The following is a 27,738-nucleotide window of genomic DNA, read 5'->3' on the forward strand; positions in this document are numbered from 1 at the left end:
AGAAGGTTTATTAATTTAAAAATAGTCTAGCAGAAGAGTTTAGCTCAAAGAAGTGATTTATTAAGTTATCTGCAGCACATGATTTAAAACCGCAAAAAACAGGCAGAGCAAAGTCGAGTCGGTTATCCTGCGAGATGCGTTACAGAAGTCCTCATCGCACAAACAAACTTCCTTACTCAGTCCAGCAGACAAATCTTGTTCAAAACACTGCCCCTTTTCTTTGGATCTTGCACACATCCAGGTGACGTTTAATGGTATCCCTGGAACATACAAACACAGGTAATAAAGATACACAACCTAGTACTGCACACATCCAGGTAACGTTTAGTGGTATCCCTGGAACATACAAACACAGGTAATAAAGATACACAACCTAGTACTGCACACATCCAGGTAATGTTTAGTGGTATCCCTGGAACATACAAATACGGGTAATAAAGATACACAACCTAGTACTGCACACATGCAAGTAACGTTTAGTGGTATCCCTGGAACATACATTTCAGCTAATTATCAATACAATTACTGATGAAATAATGAATGAGATTTCATCATACTATCACATAATTATTATTAAAAATACATAACAAGTATTGAGTGGCATTACATCATTCACTTCAATTAATTTTAATTAAAAGTACAGATCAATTATCAAGTGAGACTGCGTCATTCATTCAACTAACTATCATTTGCAGCATTTTTTTGTTTTATTTGATTAAATTAATGAAAACTGATCAACACTTTTCTGAATTTCTCTTCCAAATTATCTTTCATTAAAATAAATTGTAATAATGTACAGAAGTAACAAACATGAATTTAGTATTGTTTAAATGATTATCGTATAAAGAATTTGTTTTTACGAAAACTCTGAGTAGCTTCAAACGCAATCACGAAAAACGTTTGATTATTTTGATTCACCTGCTGATAGAAAAGCCCACCGAACACAAATTCCTCCAAGCATTGTACAGTTTTGACATTCTCTGTACAGTATGTGTTGGTTCGGAACTTCAGGGATTTTGTTCTTTCCGAAAAAAGGAAGAGTAAATGGATTGTCAACTTCTTCCATTTCCTCCATCTCTTCCAGCTGTTCCTTTAGTTGTTCTTCATCTTTCTCCCATCTCTCAGTCACACCGTCCCAAGAACACTGATGACAGTTGATGGCAAGAGACACAACTAAGACAAAAAAACCAATATAAACTAGTTTATAACACCATCCAAAGAACACTGATGACAGTTGATGGCAAGAGACAGAACTAAGACATATAATCCAATATAAACTAGTTTATAACACCATCCAAAGAACACTGATGACAGTTGATGGCAAGAGACACAACTAAGACATATAAACCAATACAAACTAGGTTATAACACCATCCAAAGAACACTGATGACACTTGACGACAAAAGACACAACTAAGACATATAAACCAATATAAACTAGGTTATAACACCATCCAAAAAACACTGATGACAGTTGATGGAAAGAGACACAACTAAGACATATAAACCAATATAAACTAGGTTATAACACCATCCAAAGAACACTGATAACAGTTGACGACAAAAGACACAACTAAGACATATAAACCAATATAAACTAGGTTATAATATCATCCCAAGAACACTGATGACAGTTGATGGCAAGAGACACAACTAAGACATATAAACCAATACAAACTAGGTTATAACACCATCCAAAGAACACTGATGACACTTGACGACAAAAGACACAACTAAGACACATAAACCAATACAAACTAGGTTATAACACCATCCAAAGAACACTGATGGCAGTTGACGACAAAAGACACAACTAAGACATATAAACCAATATAAACTAGGTTATAACACCATCCAAAGAACACTGATGACAGTTGATGGCAAGAAACATAACTAAGACATATAAACCAATATAAACTAGGTTATAACACCGTCCAAAGAACACTGATGACAGTTGATGGCAAGAGACACAACTAAGACATATAAACCAATATAAACAAGTTTATAACACCATCCAAAGAACACTGATGACACTTGACGATAAAAGACACAACTAAGACATATAAACCAATATAAACTAGGTTATAACACCATCCAAAGAACACTGATGACAGTTGATGGCAAGAGACACAACTAAGACATATAAACCAATATAAACTAGGTTATAATACCGTCCAAAGAACACTGATGACAGTTGATGGCAAGAGACACAACTAAGACATATAAACCAATATAAACTAGGTTATAACACCGTCCAAAGAACACTGATGACAGTTGATGGCAAAAGACACAACTACGACATATAAACCAATATAAACTAGTTTATAACACCATCCAAAGAACACTGATGACAGTTGATGGCAAAAGACACAACTAAGACAAAAAAACCAATATAAACTAGTTTATAACACCATCCAAAGAACACTGATGACAGTTGATAACAAGAGACACAACTAAGACATATAAACCAATATAAACTAGTTTATAACACCATCCAAAGAACACTGATGACAGTTGATGGCAAGAGACACAACTAAGACATATAAACCAATATAAACTAGGTTATAACACCGTCCAAAGAACACTGATGACAGTTGATGGCAAGAGACACAACTAAGACATATAAACCAATATAAACTAGTTTATAACACCATCCAAAGAACACTGATGACGCTTGACGACAAAAGACACAACTAAGACATATAAACCAATACAAACTAGGTTATAACACCATCCAAAAAACACTCATGATAATTGATGGCAAGAGACACAACTAAGACATATAAACCAATACAAACTAGGTTATAACCCCATCCAAAGAACACTGATGACACTTGACGACAAAAGACACAACTAAGACATATAAACCAATATAAACTAGGTTATAACACCATCCAAAGAACACTGATGACAGTTGATGGAAAGAGACACAACTAAGACATATAAACCAATATAAACTAGGTTATAACACCATCCAAAGAACACTGATAACAGTTGACGACAAAAGACACAACTAAGACATATAAACCAATATAAACTAGGTTATAATATCATCCCAAGAACACTGATGACAGTTGATGGCAAGAGACACAACTAAGACATATAAACCAATACAAACTAGGTTATAACACCATCCAAAGAACACTGATGACACTTGACGACAAAAGACACAACTAAGACATAAAACCAATATAAACTAGGTTATAATATCATCCCAAGAACACTGATGACAGTTGATGGCAAGAGACACAACTAAGACATATAAACCAACACAAACTAGGTTATAACACCATCCAAAGAACACTGATGACAGTTGATGGCAAGAGACACAACTAAGACATATAAACCAATATAAACTAGTTTATAACACCATCCAAAGAACACTGATGACAGTTGATGGCAAGAGACATAACTAAGACATATAAACCAATATAAACTAGTTTATAACACCATCCAAAGAACACTGATGACACTTGACGACAAAAGACACAACTAAGACATATAAACCAATACAAACTAGGTTATAACACCATCCAAAGAACACTGATGGCAGTTGACGACAAGAGACACAACTACGACATATAAACCAATATAAACTAGTTTATAACACCATCCAAAGAACACTGATGACACTTGACGACAAAAGACACAACTAAGACATATAAACCAATATAAACTAGGTTATAACACCATCCAAAGAACACTGATGACACTTGACGACAAAAGACACAACTAAGACATATAAACCAATATAAACTAGGTTATAACACCATCCAAAGAACACTGATGACAGTTGATGGCAAGAGACACGACTAAGACATATAAACCAATATAAACTAGGTTATAATACCGTCCAAAGAACACTGATGACAGTTGATGGCAAGAGACACAACTAAGACATATAAACCAATATAAACTAGGTTATAAGACCGTCCAAAGAACACTGATGACAGTTGATGGCAAGAGACACAACTACGACATATAAACCAATATAAACTAGTTTATAACACCATCCAAAGAACACTGATGACAGTTGATGGCAAGAGACACAACTAAGACATATAAACCAATATAAACTAGGTTATAACACCATCCAAAGAACACTGATGACAGTTGATAACAAGAGACACAACTAAGACATATAAACCAATATAAACTAGTTTATAACACCATCCAAAGAACACTGATGACAGTTGATGGCAAGAGACACAACTAAGACATATAAACCAATATAAACTAGGTTATAACACCGTCCAAAGAACACTGATGACAGTTGATGGCAAGAGACACAACTAAGACATATAAACCAATATAAACTAGTTTATAACACCATCCAAAGAACACTGATGACGCTTGACGACAAAAGACACAACTAAGACATATAAACCAATACAAACTAGGTTATAACACCATCCAAAAAACACTCATGATAATTGATGGCAAGAGACACAACTAAGACATATAAACCAATACAAACTAGGTTATAACCCCATCCAAAGAACACTGATGACACTTGACGACAAAAGACACAACTAAGACATATAAACCAATATAAACTAGGTTATAACACCATCCAAAGAACACTGATGACAGTTGATGGAAAGAGACACAACTAAGACATATAAACCAATATAAACTAGGTTATAACACCATCCAAAGAACACTGATAACAGTTGACGACAAAAGACACAACTAAGACATATAAACCAATATAAACTAGGTTATAATATCATCCCAAGAACACTGATGACAATTGATGGCAAGAGACACAACTAAAACATATAAACCAATACAAACTAGGTTATAACACCATCCAAAGAACACTGATGACACTTGACGACAAAAGACACAACTAAGACATAAAAACCAATATAAACTAGGTTATAATATCATCCCAAGAACACTGATGACAGTTGATGGCAAGAGACACAACTAAGACATATAAACCAATATAAACTAGGTTATAATACCGTCCAAAGAACACTGATGACAGTTGATGGCAAGAGACACAACTAAGACATATAAACCAATATAAACTAGGTTATAACACCGTCCAAAGAACACTGATGACAGTTGATGGCAAGAGACACAACTACGACATATAAACCAATATAAACTAGTTTATAACACCATCCAAAGAACACTGATGACAGTTGATGGCAAGAGACACAACTAAGACAAAAAACCAATATAAACTAGTTTATAACACCATCCAAAGAACACTGATGACAGTTGATAACAAGAGACACAACTAAGACATATAAACCAATATAAACTAGTTTATAACACCATCCAAAGAACACTGATGACAGTTGATGGCAAGAGACACAACTAAGACATATAAACCAATATAAACTAGGTTATAACACCGTCCAAAGAACACTGATGACAGTTGATGGCAAGAGACACAACTAAGACATATAAACCAATATAAACTAGTTTATAACACCATCCAAAGAACACTGATGACGCTTGACGACAAAAGACACAACTAAGACATATAAACCAATACAAACTAGGTTATAACACCATCCAAAGAACACTCATGATAATTGATGGCAAGAGACACAACTAAGACATATAAACCAATACAAACTAGGTTATAACACCATCCAAAGAACACTGATGACACTTGACGACAAAAGACACAACTAAGACATATAAACCAATATAAACTAGGTTATAACACCATCCAAAAAACACTGATGACAGTTGATGGAAAGAGACACAACTAAGACATATAAACCAATATAAACTAGGTTATAACACCATCCAAAGAACACTGATAACAGTTGACGACAAAAGACACAACTAAGACATATAAACCAATATAAACTAGGTTATAATATCATCCCAAGAACACTGATGACAGTTGATGGCAAGAGACACAACTAAGACATATAAACCAATACAAACTAGGTTATAACACCATCCAAAGAACACTGATGACACTTGACGACAAAAGACACAACTAAGACATAAAAACCAATATAAACTAGGTTATAATATCATCCCAAGAACACTGATGACAGTTGATGGCAAGAGACACAACTAAGACATATAAACCAATATAAACTAGGTTATAATACCGTCCAAAGAACACTGATGACAGTTGATGGCAAGAGACACAACTAAGACATATAAACCAATATAAACTACGTTATAACACCGTCCAAAGAACACTGATGACAGTTGATGGCAAGAGACACAACTACGACATATAAACCAATATAAACTAGTTTATAACACCATCCAAAGAACACTGATGACAGTTGATGGCAAGAGACACAACTAAGACAAAAAAACCAATATAAACTAGTTTATAACACCATCCAAAGAACACTGATGACAGTTGATAACAAGAGACACAACTAAGACATATAAACCAATATAAACTAGTTTATAACACCATCCAAAGAACACTGATGACAGTTGACGACAAAAGACACAACTAAGACATATAAACCAATATAAACTAGGTTATAACACCGTCCAAAGAACACTGATGACAGTTGATGGCAAGAGACACAACTAAGACATATAAACCAATATAAACTAGTTTATAACACCATCCAAAGAACACTGATGACGCTTGACGACAAAAGACACAACTAAGACATATAAACCAATACAAACTAGGTTATAACACCATCCAAAGAACACTCATGATAATTGATGGCAAGATACACAACTAAGACATATAAACCAATACAAACTAGGTTATAACACCATCCAAAGAACACTGATGACACTTGACGACAAAAGACACAACTAAGACATATAAACCAATATAAACTAGGTTATAACACCATCCAAAAAACACTGATGACAGTTGATGGCAAGAGACACAACTAAGACATATAAACCAATATAAACTAGGTTATAATACCGTCCAAAGAACACTGATGACAGTTGATGGCAAGAGACACAACTAAGACATATAAACCAATATAAACTACGTTATAACACCGTCCAAAGAACACTGATGACAGTTGATGGCAAGAGACACAACTACGACATATAAACCAATATAAACTAGTTTATAACACCATCCAAAGAACACTGATGACAGTTGATGGCAAGAGACACAACTAAGACAAAAAACCAATATAAACTAGTTTATAACACCATCCAAAGAACACTGATGACAGTTGATAACAAGAGACACAACTAAGACATATAAACCAATATAAACTAGTTTATAACACCATCCAAAGAACACTGATGACAGTTGATGGCAAGAGACACAACTAAGACATATAAACCAATATAAACTAGGTTATAACACCGTCCAAAGAACACTGATGACAGTTGATGGCAAGAGACACAACTAAGACATATAAACCAATATAAACTAGTTTATAACACCATCCAAAGAACACTGATGACGCTTGACGACAAAAGACACAACTAAGACATATAAACCAATACAAACTAGGTTATAACATCATCCAAAGAAAACTCATGATAATTGATGGCAAGAGACACAACTAAGACATATAAACCAATACAAACTAGGTTATAACACCATCCAAAGAACACTGATGACACTTGACGACAAAAGACACAACTAAGACATATAAACCAATATAAACTAGGTTATAACACCATCCAAAAAACACTGATGACAGTTGATGGAAAGAGACACAACTAAGACATATAAACCAATATAAACTAGGTTATAACACCATCCAAAGAACACTGATAACAGTTGACGACAAAAGACACAACTAAGACATATAAACCAATATAAACTAGGTTATAATATCATCCCAAGAACACTGATGACAGTTGATGGCAAGAGACACAACTAAGACATATAAACCAATATAAACTAGGTTATAACACCGTCCAAAGAACACTGATGACAGTTGATGGCAAGAGACACAACTAAGACATATAAACCAATATAAACTAGTTTATAACACCATCCAAAGAACACTGATGACGCTTGACGACAAAAGACACAACTAAGACATATAAACCAATACAAACTAGGTTATAACACCATCCAAAGAACACTCATGATAATTGATGGCAAGATACACAACTAAGACATATAAACCAATACAAACTAGGTTATAACACCATCCAAAGAACACTGATGACACTTGACGACAAAAGACACAACTAAGACATATAAACCAATATAAACTAGGTTATAACACCATCCAAAAAACACTGATGACAGTTGATGGAAAGAGACACAACTAAGACATATAAACCAATATAAACTAGGTTATAACACCATCCAAAGAACACTGATAACAGTTGACGACAAAAGACACAACTAAGACATATAAACCAATATAAACTAGGTTATAATATCATCCCAAGAACACTGATGACAGTTGATGGCAAGAGACACAACTAAGACATATAAACCAATACAAACTAGGTTATAACACCATCCAAAGAACACTGATGACACTTGACGACAAAAGACACAACTAAGACATAAAACCAATATAAACTAGGTTATAATATCATCCCAAGAACACTGATGACAGTTGATGGCAAGAGACACAACTAAGACATATAAACCAATATAAACTAGGTTATAATACCGTCCAAAGAACACTGATGACAGTTGATGGCAAGAGACACAACTAAGACATATAAACCAATATAAACAAGGTTATAACACCGTCCAAAGAACACTGATGACAGTTGATGGCAAGAGACACAACTACGACATATAAACCAATATAAACTAGTTTATAACACCATCCAAAGAACACTGATGACAGTTGATGGCAAGAGACACAACTAAGACAAAAAAACCAATATAAACTAGTTTATAACACCATCCAAAGAACACTGATGACAGTTGATAACAAGAGACACAACTAAGACATATAAACCAATATAAACTAGTTTATAACACCATCCAAAGAACACTGATGACAGTTGATGGCAAGAGACACAACTAAGACATATAAACCAATATAAACTAGGTTATAACACCGTCCAAAGAACACTGATGACAGTTGATGGCAAGAGACACAACTAAGACATATAAACCAATATAAACTAGTTTATAACACCATCCAAAGAACACTGATGACGCTTGACGACAAAAGACACAACTAAGACATATAAACCAATACAAACTAGGTTATAACACCATCCAAAGAAAACTCATGATAATTGATGGCAAGAGACACAACTAAGACATATAAACCAATACAAACTAGGTTATAACACCATCCAAAGAACACTGATGACACTTGACGACAAAAGACACAACTAAGACATATAAACCAATATAAACTAGGTTATAACACCATCCAAAAAACACTGATGACAGTTGATGGAAAGAGACACAACTAAGACATATAAACCAATATAAACTAGGTTATAACACCATCCAAAGAACACTGATAACAGTTGACGACAAAAGACACAACTAAGACATATAAACCAATATAAACTAGGTTATAATATCATCCCAAGAACACTGATGACAGTTGATGGCAAGAGACACAACTAAGACATATAAACCAATACAAACTAGGTTATAACACCATCCAAAGAACACTGATGACACTTGACGACAAAAGACACAATAAAGACATATAAACCAATATAAACTAGGTTATAATATCATCCCAAGAACACTGATGACAGTTGATGGCAAGAGACACAACTAAGACATATAAACCAACACAAACTAGGTTATAACACCATCCAAAGAACACTGATGACAGTTGATGGCAAGAGACACAACTAAGACATATAAACCAATATAAACTAGTTTATAACACCATCCAAAGAACACTGATGACAGTTGATGGCAAGAGACACAACTACGACATATAAACCAATATAAACTAGTTTATAACACCATCCAAAGAACACTGATGACAGTTGATGGCAAGAGACACAACTAAGACAAAAAAACCAATATAAACTAGTTTATAACACCATCCAAAGAACACTGATGACAGTTGATAACAAGAGACACAACTAAGACATATAAACCAATATAAACTAGTTTATAACACCATCCAAAGAACACTGATGACAGTTGATGGCAAGAGACACAACTAAGACATATAAACCAATATAAACTAGGTTATAACACCGTCCAAAGAACACTGATGACAGTTGATGGCAAGAGACACAACTAAGACATATAAACCAATATAAACTAGTTTATAACACCATCCAAAGAACACTGATGACGCTTGACGACAAAAGACACAACTAAGACATATAAACCAATACAAACTAGGTTATAACACCATCCAAAGAACACTCATGATAATTGATGGCAAGAGACACAACTAAGACATATAAACCAATACAAACTAGGTTATAACACCATCCAAAGAACACTGATGACACTTGACGACAAAAGACACAACTAAGACATATAAACCAATATAAACTAGGTTATAACACCATCCAAAGAACACTGATGACAGTTGATGGAAAGAGACACAACTAAGACATATAAACCAATATAAACTAGGTTATAACACCATCCAAAGAACACTGATAACAGTTGACGACAAAAGACACAACTAAGACATATAAACCAATATAAACTAGGTTATAATATCATCCCAAGAACACTGATGACAGTTGATGGCAAGAGACACAACTAAGACATATAAACCAATACAAACTAGGTTATAACACCATCCAAAGAACACTGATGACACTTGACGACAAAAGACACAACTAAGACATATAAACCAATATAAACTAGGTTATAATATCATCCCAAGAACACTGATGACAGTTGATGGCAAGAGACACAACTAAGACATATAAACCAACACAAACTAGGTTATAACACCATCCAAAGAACACTGATGACAGTTGATGGCAAGAGACACAACTAAGACATATAAACCAATATAAACTAGTTTATAACACCATCCAAAGAACACTGATGACAGATGATGGCAAGAGACATAACTAAGACATATAAACCAATATAAACTAGTTTATAACACCATCCAAAGAACACTGATGACACTTGACGACAAAAGACACAACTAAGACATATAAACCAATACAAACTAGGTTATAACACCATCCAAAGAACACTGATGGCAGTTGACGACAAGAGACACAACTACGACATATAAACCAATATAAACTAGTTTATAACACCATCCAAAGAACACTGATGACAGTTGATGGCAAGAGACACAACTAAGACATATAAACCAATATAAACTAGGTTATAACACCGTCCAAAGAACACTGATGACAGTTGATGGCAAGAGACACAACTACGACATATAAACCAATATAAACTAGTTTATAACACCATCCAAAGAACACTGATGACAGTTGATGGCAAGAGACACAACTAAAACAAAAAAACCAATATAAACTAGTTTATAACACCATCCAAAGAACACTGATGACAATTGATGGCAAGAGACACAACTAAGACATATAAATCAATATAAACTAGTTTATAACACCATCCAAAGAACACTGATGGCAGTTGACGACAAGAGACACAACTACGACATATAAACCAATATAAACTAGTTTATAACACCATCCAAAGAACACTGATGACAGTTGATGGCAAGAGACACAACTAAGACATATAAACCAATATAATCTAGGTTATAACACCGTCCAAAGAACACTGATGACAGTTGATGGCAAGAGACACAACTAAGACATATAAACCAATACAAACTAGGTTATAACACCATCCAAAGAACACTGATGACAGTTGATGGCAAGAGACACAACTAAGACATATAAACCAATACAAACTAGGTTATAACACCATCCAAAGAACACTGATGACACTTGACGACAAAAGACACAACTAAGACATATAAACCAATATAAACTAGGTTATAATATCATCCCAAGAACACTGATGACAGTTGATGGCAAGAGACACAACTAAGACATATAAACCAATACAAACTAGGTTATAACACCATCCAAAGAACACTGATGACACTTGACGACAAAAGACACAACTAAGACATATAAACCAATATAAACTAGGTTATAATATCATCCCAAGAACACTGATGACAGTTGATGGCAAGAGACACAACTAAGACATATAAACCAACACAAAGTAGGTTATAACACCATCCAAAGAACACTGATGACAGTTGATGGCAAGAGACACAACTAAGACATATAAACCAATATAAACTAGTTTATAACACCATCCAAAGAACACTGATGACAGTTGATGGCAAGAGACATAACTAAGACATATAAACCAATATAAACTAGTTTATAACACCATCCAAAGAACACTGATGACACTTGACGACAAAAGACACAACTAAGACATATAAACCAATACAAACTAGTTTATAACACCATCCAAAGAACACTGATGGCAGTTGACGACAAGAGACACAACTACGACATATAAACCAATATAAACTAGTTTATAACACCATCCAAAGAACACTGATGACAGTTGATGGCAAGAGACACAACTAAGACATATAAACCAATATAAACTAGGTTATAACACCGTCCAAAGAACACTGATGACAGTTGATGGCAAGAGACACAACTACGACATATAAACCAATATAAACTAGTTTATAACACCATCCAAAGAATACTGATGACAGTTGATGGCAAGAGACACAACTAAAACAAAAAAACCAATATAAACTAGTTTATAACACCATCCAAAGAACACTGATGACAATTGATGGCAAGAGACACAACTAAGACATATAAACCAATATAAACTAGTTTATAACACCATCCAAAGAACACTGATGGCAGTTGACGACAAGAGACACAACTAAGACATATAAACCAATACAAACTAGGTTATAACACCATCCAAAGAACACTGATGGCAGTTGACGACAAGAGACACAACTACGACATATAAACCAATATAAACTAGTTTATAACACCATCCAAAGAACACTGATGACAGTTGATGGCAAGAGACACAACTAAGACATATAAACCAATATAAACTAGGTTATAACACCGTCCAAAGAACACTGATGACAGTTGATGGCAAGAGACACAACTACGACATATAAACCAATATAAACTAGTTTATAACACCATCCAAAGAATACTGATGACAGTTGATGGCAAGAGACACAACTAAAACAAAAAAACCAATATAAACTAGTTTATAACACCATCCAAAGAACACTGATGACAATTGATGGCAAGAGACACAACTAAGACATATAAACCAATATAAACTAGTTTATAACACCATCCAAAGAACACTGATGGCAGTTGACGACAAGAGACACAACTACGACATATAAACCAATATAAACTAGTTTATAACACCATCCAAAGAACACTGATGACAGTTGATGGCAAGGGACACAACTAAGACATATAAACCAATATAATCTAGGTTATAACACCGTCCAAAGAACACTGATGACAGTTGATGGCAAGAGACACAACTAAGACATATAAACCAATATAAATTAGGTTATAACACCGTCCAAAGAACACTGATGACAGTTGATGGCAAGAGACACAACTAAGACATATAAACCAATATAAACTAGTTTATAACACCATCCAAAGAACACTGATGACGCTTGACGACAAAAGACACAACTAAGACATATAAACCAATACAAACTAGGTTATAACACCATCCAAAGAACACTGATGACAGTTGATGGCAAGAGACGCAACTAAGACATATAAACCAATACAAACTAGGTTATAATACCATACAAAGAACACTGATGACACTTGACGACAAAAGAAACAACTAAGACATATAAACCAATATAAACTAGGTTATAACACCATCACAAGAATACTGAGGGTTGTTGATGACAAGAGACACAACTAAGACATATAAACCAATATAAACTAGGTTATAACACCATCCAAAGAACACTGATGACAGTTGACGACAAAAGACACAACTAAGACATATAAACCAATACAAACTAGGTTATAACACCATCCAAAGAACACTGATGACAGTTGATGGCAAGAGACACAATTAAGACATATAAACCAATATAAACTAGGTTATAACACCATCCAAAGAACACTGATAACAGTTGACGACAAAAGACACAACTAAGACATATAAACCAATATAAACTAGGTTATAATATCATCCCAAGAACACTGATGACAGTTGATGGCAAGAGACACAACTACGACATATAAACCAATATAAACTAGTTTATAACACCATCCAAAGAACACTGATGACACTTGACGACAAAAGACACAACTAAGACATATAAACCAATATAAACTAGGTTATAACACCATCCAAAGAACACTGATGACGCTTGACGACAAAAGACACAACTAAGACATATAAACCAATACAAACTAGGTTATAACACCATCCAAAGAACACTGATGATAATTGATGGCAAGAGACACAACTAAGACATATAAACCAATACAAACTAGGTTATAACACCATCCAAAGAACACTGATGACACTTGACGACAAAAGACACAACTAAGACATATAAACCAATATAAACTAGGTTATAACACCATCCAAAGAACACTGATGACAGTTGATGGAAAGAGACACAACTAAGACATATAAACCAATATAAACTAGGTTATAACACCATCCAAAGAACACTGATAACAGTTGACGACAAAAGACACAACTAAGACATATAAACCAATATAAACTAGGTTATAATATCATCCCAAGAACACTGATGACAGTTGATGGCAAGAGACACAACTAAGACATATAAACCAATACAAACTAGGTTATAACATCATCCAAAGAACACTGATGACACTTGACGACAAAAGACACAACTAAGACATATAAACCAATATAAACTAGGTTATAATATCATCCCAAGAACACTGATGACAGTTGATGGCAAGAGACACAACTAAGACATATAAACCAACACAAACTAGGTTATAACACCATCCAAAGAACACTGATGACAGTTGATGGCAAGAGACACAACTAAGACATATAAACCAATATAAACTAGTTTATAACACCATCCAAAGAACACTGATGACAGTTGATGGCAAGAGACATAACTAAGACATATAAACCAATATAAACTAGTTTATAACACCATCCAAAGAACACTGATGACAGTTGATGGCAAGAGACACAACTAAGACATATAAACCAATATAAACTAGGTTATAACACCGTCCAAAGAACACTGATGACAGTTGATGGCAAGAGACACAACTACGACATATAAACCAATATAAACTAGTTTATAACACCATCCAAAGAATACTGATGACAGTTGATGGCAAGAGACACAACTAAAACAAAAAAACCAATATAAACTAGTTTATAACACCATCCAAAGAACACTGATGACAATTGATGGCAAGAGACACAACTAAGACATATAAACCAATATAAACTAGTTTATAACACCATCCAAAGAACACTGATGGCAGTTGACGACAAGAGACACAACTAAGACATATAAACCAATACAAACTAGGTTATAACACCATCCAAAGAACACTGATGGCAGTTGACGACAAGAGACACAACTACGACATATAAACCAATATAAACTAGTTTATAACACCATCCAAAGAACACTGATGACAGTTGATGGCAAGAGACACAACTAAGACATATAAACCAATATAAACTAGGTTATAACACCGTCCAAAGAACACTGATGACAGTTGATGGCAAGAGACACAACTACGACATATATAAACCAATATAAACTAGTTTATAACACCATCCAAAGAATACTGATGACAGTTGATGGCAAGAGACACAACTAAAACATAAAAACCAATATAAACTAGTTTATAACACCATCCAAAGAACACTGATGACAATTGATGGCAAGAGACACAACTAAGACATATAAACCAATATAAACTAGTTTATAACACCATCCAAAGAACACTGATGGCAGTTGACGACAAGAGACACAACTACGACATATAAACCAATATAAACTAGTTTATAACACCATCCAAAGAACACTGATGACAGTTGATGGCAAGAGACACAACTAAGACATATAAACCAATATAATCTAGGTTATAACACCGTCCAAAGAACACTGATGACAGTTGATGGCAAGAGACACAACTAAGACATATAAACCAATATAAACTAGGTTATAACACCGTCCAAAGAACACTGATGACAGTTGATGGCAAGAGACACAACTAAGACATATAAACCAATATAAACTAGTTTATAACACCATCCAAAGAACACTGATGACGCTTGACGACAAAGACACAACTAAGACATATAAACCAATACAAACTAGGTTATAACACCATCCAAAGAACACTGATGACAGTTGATGGCAAGAGACACAACTAAGACATATAAACCAATACAAACTAGGTTATAATACCATACAAAGAACACTGATGACACTTGACGACAAAAGAAACAACTAAGACATATAAACCAATATAAACTAGGTTATAACACCATCACAAGAATACTGATGGTTGTTGATGACAAGAGACACAACTAAGACATATAAACCAATATAAACTAGGTTATAACACCATCCAAAGAACACTGATGACAGTTGACGACAAAAGACACAACTAAGACATATAAACCAATACAAACTAGGTTATAACACCATCCAAAGAACACTGATGACAGTTGATGGCAAGAGACACAACTAAGACATATAAACCAATATAAACTAGGTTATAACACCATCCAAAGAACACTGATAACAGTTGACGACAAAAGACACAACTAAGACATATAAACCAATATAAACTAGGTTATAATATCATCCCAAGAACACTGATGACAGTTGATGGCAAGAGACACAACTACGACATATAAACCAATATAAACTAGTTTATAACACCATCCAAAGAACACTGATGACACTTGACGACAAAGACACAACTAAGACATATAAACCAATATAAACTAGGTTATAACACCATCCAAAGAACACTGATGACGCTTGACGACAAAAGACACAACTAAGACATATAAACCAATACAAACTAGGTTATAACACCATCCAAAGAACACTCATGATAATTGATGGCAAGAGACACAACTAAGACATATAAACCAATACAAACTAGGTTATAACACCATCCAAAGAACACTGATGACACTTGACGACAAAAGACACAACTAAGACATATAAACCAATATAAACTAGGTTATAACACCATCCAAAGAACACTGATGACAGTTGATGGAAAGAGACACAACTAAGACATATAAACCAATATAAACTAGGTTATAACACCATCCAAAGAACACTGATAACAGTTGACGACAAAAGACACAACTAAGACATATAAACCAATATAAACTAGGTTATAATATCATCCCAAGAACACTGATGACAGTTGATGGCAAGAGACACAACTAAGACATATAAACCAATACAAACTAGGTTATAACATCATCCAAAGAACACTGATGACACTTGACGACAAAAGACACAACTAAGACATATAAACCAATATAAACTAGGTTATAATATCATCCCAAGAACACTGATGACAGTTGATGGCAAGAGACACAACTAAGACATATAAACCAACACAAACTAGGTTATAACACCATCCAAAGAACACTGATGACAGTTGATGGCAAGAGACACAACTAAGACATATAAACCAATATAAACTAGTTTATAACACCATCCAAAGAACACTGATGACAGTTGATGGCAAGAGACATAACTAAGACATATAAACCAATATAAACTAGTTTATAACACCATCCAAAGAACACTGATGACACTTGACGACAAAAGACACAACTAAGACATATAAACCAATACAAACTAGGTTATAACACCATCCAAAGAACACTGATGGCAGTTGACGACAAGAGACACAACTACGACATATAAACCAATATAAACTAGTTTATAACACCATCCAAAGAACACTGATGACAGTTGATGGCAAGAGACACAACTAAGACATATAAACCAATATAAACTAGGTTATAACACCGTCCAAAGAACACTGATGACAGTTGATGGCAAGAGACACAACTACGACATATAAACCAATATAAACTAGTTTATAACACCATCCAAAGAACACTGATGACAGTTGATGGCAAGAGACACAACTAAAACAAAAAAACCAATATAAACTAGTTTATAACACCATCCAAAGAACACTGATGACAATTGATGGCAAGAGACACAACTAAGACATATAAACCAATATAAACTAGTTTATAACACCATCCAAAGAACACTGATGGCAGTTGACGACAAGAGACACAACTACGACATATAAACCAATATAAACTAGTTTATAACACCATCCAAAGAACACTGATGACAGTTGATGGCAAGAGACACAACTAAGACATATAAACCAATATAAACTAGGTTATAACACCGTCCAAAGAACACTGATGACAGTTGATGGCAAGAGACACAACTAAGACATATAAACCAATACAAACTAGGTTATAACACCATCCAAAGAACACTGATGACAGTTGATGGCAAGAGACACAACTAAGACATATAAACCAATACAAACTAGGTTATAACACCATCCAAAGAACACTGATGACACTTGACGACAAAAGACACAACTAAGACATATAAACCAATATAAACTAGGTTATAATATCATCCCAAGAACACTGATGACAGTTGATGGCAAGAGACACAACTAAGACATATAAACCAATACAAACTAGGTTATAACACCATCCAAAAAACACTGATGACACTTGACGACAAAAGACACAACTAAGACATATAAACCAATATAAACTAGGTTATAATATCATCCCAAGAACACTGATGACAGTTGATGGCAAGAGACACAACTAAGACATATAAACCAATACAAACTAGGTTATAACACCATCCAAAGAACACTGATGACAGTTGATGGCAAGAGACACAACTAAGACATATAAACCAATATAAACTAGTTTATAACACCATCCAAAGAACACTGATGACAGTTGATGGCAAGAGACATAACTAAGACATATAAACCAATATAAACTAGTTTATAACACCATCCAAAGAACACTGATGACACTTGACGACAAAAGACACAACTAAGACATATAAACCAATACAAACTAGGTTATAACACCATCCAAAGAACACTGATGGCAGTTGACGACAAGAGACACAACTACGACATATAAACCAATATAAACTAGTTTATAACACCATCCAAAGAACACTGATGACAGTTGATGGCAAGAGACACAACTAAGACATATAAACCAATATAAACTAGGTTATAACACCGTCCAAAGAACACTGATGACAGTTGATGGCAAGAGACACAACTACGACATATAAACCAATATAAACTAGTTTATAACACCATCCAAAGAATACTGATGACAGTTGATGGCAAGAGACACAACTAAAACAAAAAAACCAATATAAAAATAGGTTATAACACCGTCCAAAGAACACTGATGACAGTTGATGGCAAGAGACACAACTACGACATATAAACCAATATAAACTAGTTTATAACACCATCCAAAGAATACTGATGACAGTTGATGGCAAGAGACACAACTAAAACAAAAAAAACCAATATAAACTAGTTTATAACACCATCCATAGAACACTGATGACAATTGATGGCAAGAGACACAACTAAGACATATAAACCAATATAAACTAGTTTATAACACCATCCAAAGAACACTGATGGCAGTTGACGACAAGAGACACAACTACGACATATAAACCAATATAAACTAGTTTATAACACCATCCAAAGAACACTGATGACAGTTGATGGCAAGAGACACAACTAAGACATATAAACCAATATAAACTAGGTTATAACACCGTCCAAAGAACACTGATGACAGTTGATGGCAAGAGACACAACTAAGACATATAAACCAATATAAATTAGGTTATAACACCGTCCAAAGAACACTGATGACAGTTGATGGCAAGAGACACAACTAAGACATATAAACCAATATAAACTAGTTTATAACACCATCCAAAGAACACTGATGACGCTTGACGACAAAAGACACAACTAAGACATATAAACCAATACAAACTAGGTTATAACACCATCCAAAGAACACTGATGACAGTTGATGGCAAGAGACACAACTAAGACATATAAACCAATACAAACTAGGTTATAACACCATACAAAGAACACTGATGACACTTGACGACAAAAGAAACAACTAAGACATATAAACCAATATAAACTAGGTTATAACACCATCACAAGAATACTGAGGGTTGTTGATGACAAGAGACACAACTAAGACATATAAACCAATATAAACTAGGTTATAACACCATCCAAAGAACACTGATGACAGTTGACGACAAAAGACACAACTAAGACATATAAACCAATACAAACTAGGTTATAACACCATCCAAAGAACACTGATGACAGTTGATGGCAAGAGACACAATTAAGACATATAAACCAATATAAACTAGGTTATAACACCATCCAAAGAACACTGATAACAGTTGACGACAAAAGACACAACTAAGACATATAAACCAATATAAACTAGGTTATAATATCATCCCAAGAACACTGATGACAGTTGATGGCAAGAGACACAACTACGACATATAAACCAATATAAACTAGTTTATAACACCATCCAAAGAACACTGATGACACTTGACGACAAAAGACACAACTAAGACATATAAACCAATATAAACTAGGTTATAACACCATCCAAAGAACACTGATGACAGTTGATGGCAAGAGACACAATTAAGACATATAAACCAATATAAACTAGGTTATAACACCGTCCAAAGAACACTGATGACAGTTGATGGCAAGAGACACAACTAAAACATATAAACCAATATAAACTAGTTTATAACACCATTCAAAGAACACTGATGACACTTGACTACAAAAGACACAACTAAGACATATAAACCAATACAAACTAGGTTATAACACCATCCAAAAAACACTGATGGCAGTTGACGACAAGAGACACAACTACGACATATAAACCAATATAAACTAGTTTATAACACCATCCAAAGAACACTGATGACACTTGACGACAAAAGACACAACTAAGACATATAAACCAATATAAACTAGGTTATAACACCATCCAAAGAACACTGATGACAGTTGATGGCAAGAGACACAACTAAGACATATAAACCAATATAAACTAGGTTATAATACCGTGCAAAGAACACTGATGACAGTTGATGGCAAGAGACACAACTAAGACATATAAACCAATATAAACTAGGTTATAACACCGTCCAAAGAACACTGATAACAGTTGACGTCAAAAGACACAACTAAGACATATAAACCAATATAAACTAGGTTATAATATCATCCCAAGAACACTGATGACAGTTGATGGCAAGAGACACAACTAAGACATATAAACCAATACAAACTAGGTTATAACACCATCCAAAGAACACTGATGACACTTGACGACAAAAGACACAACTAAGAGATATAAACCAATATAAACTAGGTTATAATATCATCCCAAGAACACTGGTGACAGTTGATGGCAAGAGACACAACTAAGACATATAAACCAATACAAACTAGGTTATAACACCATCCAAAGAACACTGATGACAGTTGATGGCAAGAGACACAACTACGACATATAAACCAATATAAACTAGTTTATAACACCATCCAAAGAACACTGATGACAGTTGATGGCAAGAGACACAACTAAGACATATAAACCAATATAATCTAGGTTATAACACCGTCCAAAGAACACTGATGACAGTTGATGGCAAGAGACACAACTAAGACATATAAACCAATACAAACTAGGTTATAACACCATCCAAAGAACACTGATGACAGTTGATGGCAAGAGACACAACTAAGACATATAAACCAATATAAACTAGGTTATAACACCGTCCAAAGAACACTGATGACAGTTGATGGCAAGAGACACAACTAAGACATATAAACCAATATAAACTAGTTTATAACACCATCCAAAGAACACTGATGACGCTTGACGACAAAAGACACAACTAAGACATATAAACCAATACAAACTAGGTTATAACACCATCCAAAAAACACTGATGACAGTTGATGGCAAGAGACACAACTAAGACATATAAACCAAAACAAACTAGGTTATAATACCATCCAAAGAACACTGATGACACTTGACGACAAAAGACACAACTAAGACATATAAACCAATATAAACTAGGTTATAACACCATCCAAAAAACACTGATGGCAGTTGACGACAAGAGACACAACTACGACATATAAACCAATATAAACTAGTTTATAACACCATCCAAAGAACACTGATGACACTTGACGACAAAAGACACAACTAAGACATATAAACCAATATAAACTAGGTTATAACACCATCCAAAGAACACTGATGACAGTTGATGGCAAGAGACACAACTAAGACATATAAACCAATATAAACTAGGTTATAATACCGTGCAAAGAACACTGATGACAGTTGATGGCAAGAGACACAACTAAGACATATAAACCAATATAAACTAGGTTATAACACCGTCCAAAGAACACTGATAACAGTTGACGTCAAAAGACACAACTAAGACATATAAACCAATATAAACTAGGTTATAATATCATCCCAAGAACACTGATGACAGTTGATGGCAAGAGACACAACTAAGACATATAAACCAATACAAACTAGGTTATAACACCATCCAAAGAACACTGATGACACTTGACGACAAAAGACACAACTAAGAGATATAAACCAATATAAACTAGGTTATAATATCATCCCAAGAACACTGGTGACAGTTGATGGCAAGAGACACAACTAAGACATATAAACCAATACAAACTAGGTTATAACACCATCCAAAGAACACTGATGACAGTTGATGGCAAGAGACACAACTACGACATATAAACCAATATAAACTAGTTTATAACACCATCCAAAGAACACTGATGACAGTTGATGGCAAGAGACACAACTAAGACATATAAACCAATATAATCTAGGTTATAACACCGTCCAAAGAACACTGATGACAGTTGATGGCAAGAGACACAACTAAGACATATAAACCAATACAAACTAGGTTATAACACCATCCAAAGAACACTGATGACAGTTGATGGCAAGAGACACAACTAAGACATATAAACCAATATAAACTAGGTTATAACACCGTCCAAAGAACACTGATGACAGTTGATGGCAAGAGACACAACTAAGACATATAAACCAATATAAACTAGTTTATAACACCATCCAAAGAACACTGATGACGCTTGACGACAAAAGACACAACTAAGACATATAAACCAATACAAACTAGGTTATAACACCATCCAAAAAACACTGATGACAGTTGATGGCAAGAGACACAACTAAGACATATAAACCAAAACAAACTAGGTTATAATACCATCCAAAGAACACTGATGACACTTGACGACAAAAGACACAACTAAGACATATAAACCAATATAAACTAGGTTATAACACCATCACAAGAATACTGATGGTTGTTGATGACAAGAGACACAACTAAGACATATAAACCAATACAAACTAGGTTATAACACCGTCCAAAGAACACTGATGACAGTTGATGGCAAGAGACACAACTAAAACATATAAACCAATATAAACTAGTTTATAACACCATTCAAAGAACACTGATGACACATGACTACAAAAGACACAACTAAGACATATAAACCAATACAAACTAGGTTATAACACCATCCAAAGAACACTGATGGCAGTTGACGACAAGAGACACAACTACGACATATAAACCATATAAACTAGTTTATAACACCATCCAAAGAACACTGATGACACTTGACGACAAAAGACACAACTAAGACATATAAACCAATATAAACTAGGTTATAACACCATCCAAAGAACACTGATGACAGTTGATGGCAAGAGACACAACTAAGACATATAAACCAATATAAACTAGGTTATAATACCGTCCAAAGAACACTGATGACAGTTGATGGCAAGAGACACAACTAAGACATATAAACCAATATAAACTATGTTATAACACCGTCCAAAGAACACTGATGACAGTTGATGGCAAGAGACACAACTACGACATATAAACCAATATAAACTAGTTTATAACACCATCCAAAGAACACTGATGACAGTTGATGGCAAGAGACACAACTAAGACAAAAAAACCAATATAAACTAGTTTATAACACCATCCAAAGAACACTGATGACAGTTGATAACTAGAGACACAACTAAGACATATAAACCAATATAAACTAGTTTATAACACCATCCAAAGAACACTGATGGCAGTTGACGACAAGAGACACAACTACGACATATAAACCAATATAAACTAGTTTATAACACCATCCGAAGAACACTGATGACAGTTGATGGCAAGAGACACAACTAAGACATATAAACCAATATAATCTAGGTTATAACACCGTCCAAAGAACACTGATGACAGTTGATGGCAAAAGACACAACTAAGACATATAAACCAATATAAACTAGGTTATAACACCGTCCAAAGAACACTGATGACAGTTGATGGCAAGAGACACAACTAAGACATATAAACCAATATATACTAGTTTATAACACCATCCAAAGAACACTGATGACGCTTGACGACAAAAGACACAACTAAGACATATAAACCAATACAAACTAGGTTATAACACCATCCAAAGAACACTGATGACAGTTGATGGCAAGAGACACAACTAAGACATATAAACCAACACAAACTAGGTTATAATACCATCCAAAGAACACTGATGACACTTGACGACAAAAGACACAACTAAGACATATAAACCAATATAAACTAGGTTATAACACCATCACAAGAATACTGATGGTTGTTGATGACAAGAGACACAACTAAGACATATATACCAATATAAACTAGGTTATAACACCATCCAAAGAACACTGATGACAGTTGACGACAAAAGACACAACTAAGACATATAAACCAATACAAACTAGGTTATAACACCATCCAAAGAACACTGATGACAGTTGATGGCAAGAGACACAACTAAGACATATAAACCAATATAAACTAGGTTATAACACCATCCAAAGAACACTGATAACAGTTGACGACAAAAGACACAACTAAGACATATAAACCAATATAAACTAGGTTATAATATCATCCCAAGAACACTGATGACAGTTGATTGCAAGAGACACAACTAAGACATATAAACCAATACAAACTAGGTTATAACACTATCCAAAGAACACTGATGACACTTGACGACAAAAGACACAACTAAGACATATAAACCAATATAAACTAGGTTATAATATCATCCCAAGAACACTGATGACAGTTGATGGCAAGAGACACAACTAAGACATATAAACCAATACAAACTAGGTTATAACACCATCCAAAGAACACTGATGACACTTGAAGACAAAAGACACAACTAAGACATATAAACCAATATAAACTAGGTTATAATATCATCCCAAAAACACTGACGGCAGTTGACGACAAGAGACACAAATAAGATATAAAAACCAATATAAACTAGGTTATACACCATCACAAGAATACTGATGGTGGTTGATGACAAGAGACACAACTAAGGTATAAAAACCAATATAAACTAGGTTATAACACCATCCCAAAAATACTGATGGTAGTTGATGAGAAGAGACACAACTAAGATATAAAAACCAATATATAAACTAGGTTATAAAAACCAGTGAATTAGGCTGTACAAACACGGTTTGTTATTGCGGCTAAAATGCGGACTCCAGTGAATAATGGTTAATGCTAATTTAGTAGAACATATTGTGTAGTAAATGTTCCTCTCAAAGAGAAATTGTGAAAAGAGTAAGTTTTTAACGCTGAAAATGCTTGTATAGAAACACTAAAATGTACTTTTTGTTTTAGGATTTTTATAATGGTACTTGTACTTTTGTGATCCATGATTTGAATGTTTTAAAATTTTATATAGGAATTATTTTTCACGTTTTCAGTTAATTATGTTCTTAGTGTCGGATAGCCCGGATTAGTTTATTATCTATAGAGTTTGGTGTATTATGAACGTTGTCGAGTTGTGGTATTTTAATGAATGTTATTTGTTGTTTACAAACGTACATGTTACTTAATGTTGCACATTTTATAAGGATGTAACTATCATATCTTTACGTCGTTGTTTTATGTATTAGTTTTGATAGCTAACTCAAAATGTCTTACTGTGAAATATTTCCCCATGTAGTATTCAAGTAATTAGTGGTTTGTTTTTTTTATAAGCATAGCGATACTAGAGTCGAAAATACAAGTTTTTATAAGTTGTTAAAAGCTATATCAGGGCCAAGTGAGAAGATTCATTGTATTATGAGAAGCTACACTAGGATTGAGAATACAAGTTATTTTACTTTATGAAAAGCTACACTGGGTAGATAATTAAACTTACCTATGACATCCAATAACTATTAACTACGCCTTAAAAAAAAAGAAACTAAAGGTATATTAAAGCGAAAGCCACATTACATCAGCCATATCCAAAATGAACGAAACATTAAGAAAAGCTACAATATGAGATTCATGGCAACAGTTGTGACGCTATTTATATAACAAGTTACTTGATAACAACTGCTATTATATTAACTAGAATAGGTTTCTCAAGTTTTGTTCTTACCAACTTTACTTTTGTCACACTTAAGTAAGGTTGTTGTTTCTTTCAGTATAATATGCTCCCCGCTAGTATAGCGGTAAGTCTACGGATTTACAACGCTAAAATCAGGGGATTCGATTCCCCTCGGTGGGTTCAGCAGATAGCCCGATATGGCTTTGTAATAAGAAAACACACAAACACACACACACAGTATTATGTTTATATTAATATCAATTATTTTCAGTTATTATTTACTTAGAATAAGGTACTTATGTATTGAGCCTTTATCGATTTCGTATAATATATATGGATTTTCTATTAAAATTAAATCTAATAATTACACAGCAAAGATGTTTTGTTACGTTTACTATTTTTAACTGTCTCACGTTATAACTATCAATTTTAAAAAGTAACTGTACATTTTAAATGGTTACGTCTTTATAACTACGACAGGAAATATTGTAAACGATAAAGATAATTGTCCAAAACATTAAGTTTCCTAAAACATAGTAATCAATCTTTATTCAGAAATTTTGATAAATTCGAAAGCCTGCTGCTACAGAAGTAGGAACACAAAATGGAGGACTATAGATCCTCACCTTTGAACGTCACCATACGTTAGAAGGTTACTTCTATCTCCCACCAAAATCACATAGAACACTTAAGGCACTTACCCAATAAATCAACAAGAAAGAGAGAAACAAACGTTAGTTGTGATTTTCGTAACATTATTTTAAAATAATTGTCTTTGACTGTTATAAGTTAGTTTGAAAAGAAACCTCCACTGTAAAACAAATACCTAGCCAATCATAACGTTATTCTGACATTCTGTTATCGTCACCATTATATCAGGTGAACTTTAGCTACCATAGCATTGCAAAAGATAAAGATTAGTCTTAATATGACGTTTACTATAAATGATAACAGTTCGAAAGGTAGGCAAAAGACCCCATACCTTTAAACTAGTAACTAAATATTAATCCAATGAGCTGTGTAAAAATCCTATTGCTTTAAATTACTCAGTTATCTCTAGGGTCTATATCAGATCTCACACATCTGAATTATTCAGTGAAAAACTATTTCCAGTTTCTACGTCAGGTTCGATACATTTAAAGAATTCAATGTTAA

At 34.1% G+C, this 27,738-nt stretch overlaps 1 protein-coding gene across 2 annotated transcripts; it reads right to left on the reverse strand.

Annotated features, from left to right (window-relative positions):
* On the reverse strand, positions 1–27,436 carry LOC143235192 (uncharacterized). 2 transcript variants are annotated; one of them, XM_076473117.1, is made up of 3 exons: positions 27,285–27,436; positions 919–1,173; positions 1–260 (listed from the first exon to the last, which is right to left on the reverse strand). In XM_076473117.1, the coding sequence occupies exons 1-3, from the start codon at positions 27,337–27,339 to the stop codon at positions 61–63; spliced, it is 510 nt and encodes a 169-aa protein (XP_076329232.1). In that variant the 5' UTR covers positions 27,340–27,436; the 3' UTR covers positions 1–60. The 2 variants fall into 2 exon arrangements, with proteins under 2 accessions (XP_076329232.1, XP_076329234.1); XM_076473119.1 differs by lacking the exon at positions 27,285–27,436 and adding an exon at positions 27,210–27,240.
* Positions 27,437–27,738: the final 302 nt, after the last annotated feature.

This window comes from Tachypleus tridentatus, chromosome 12 (assembly GCF_004210375.1).
Source record: "Tachypleus tridentatus isolate NWPU-2018 chromosome 12, ASM421037v1, whole genome shotgun sequence".
Classification (NCBI taxonomy): Eukaryota; Metazoa; Arthropoda; class Merostomata; order Xiphosura; family Limulidae; genus Tachypleus; species Tachypleus tridentatus.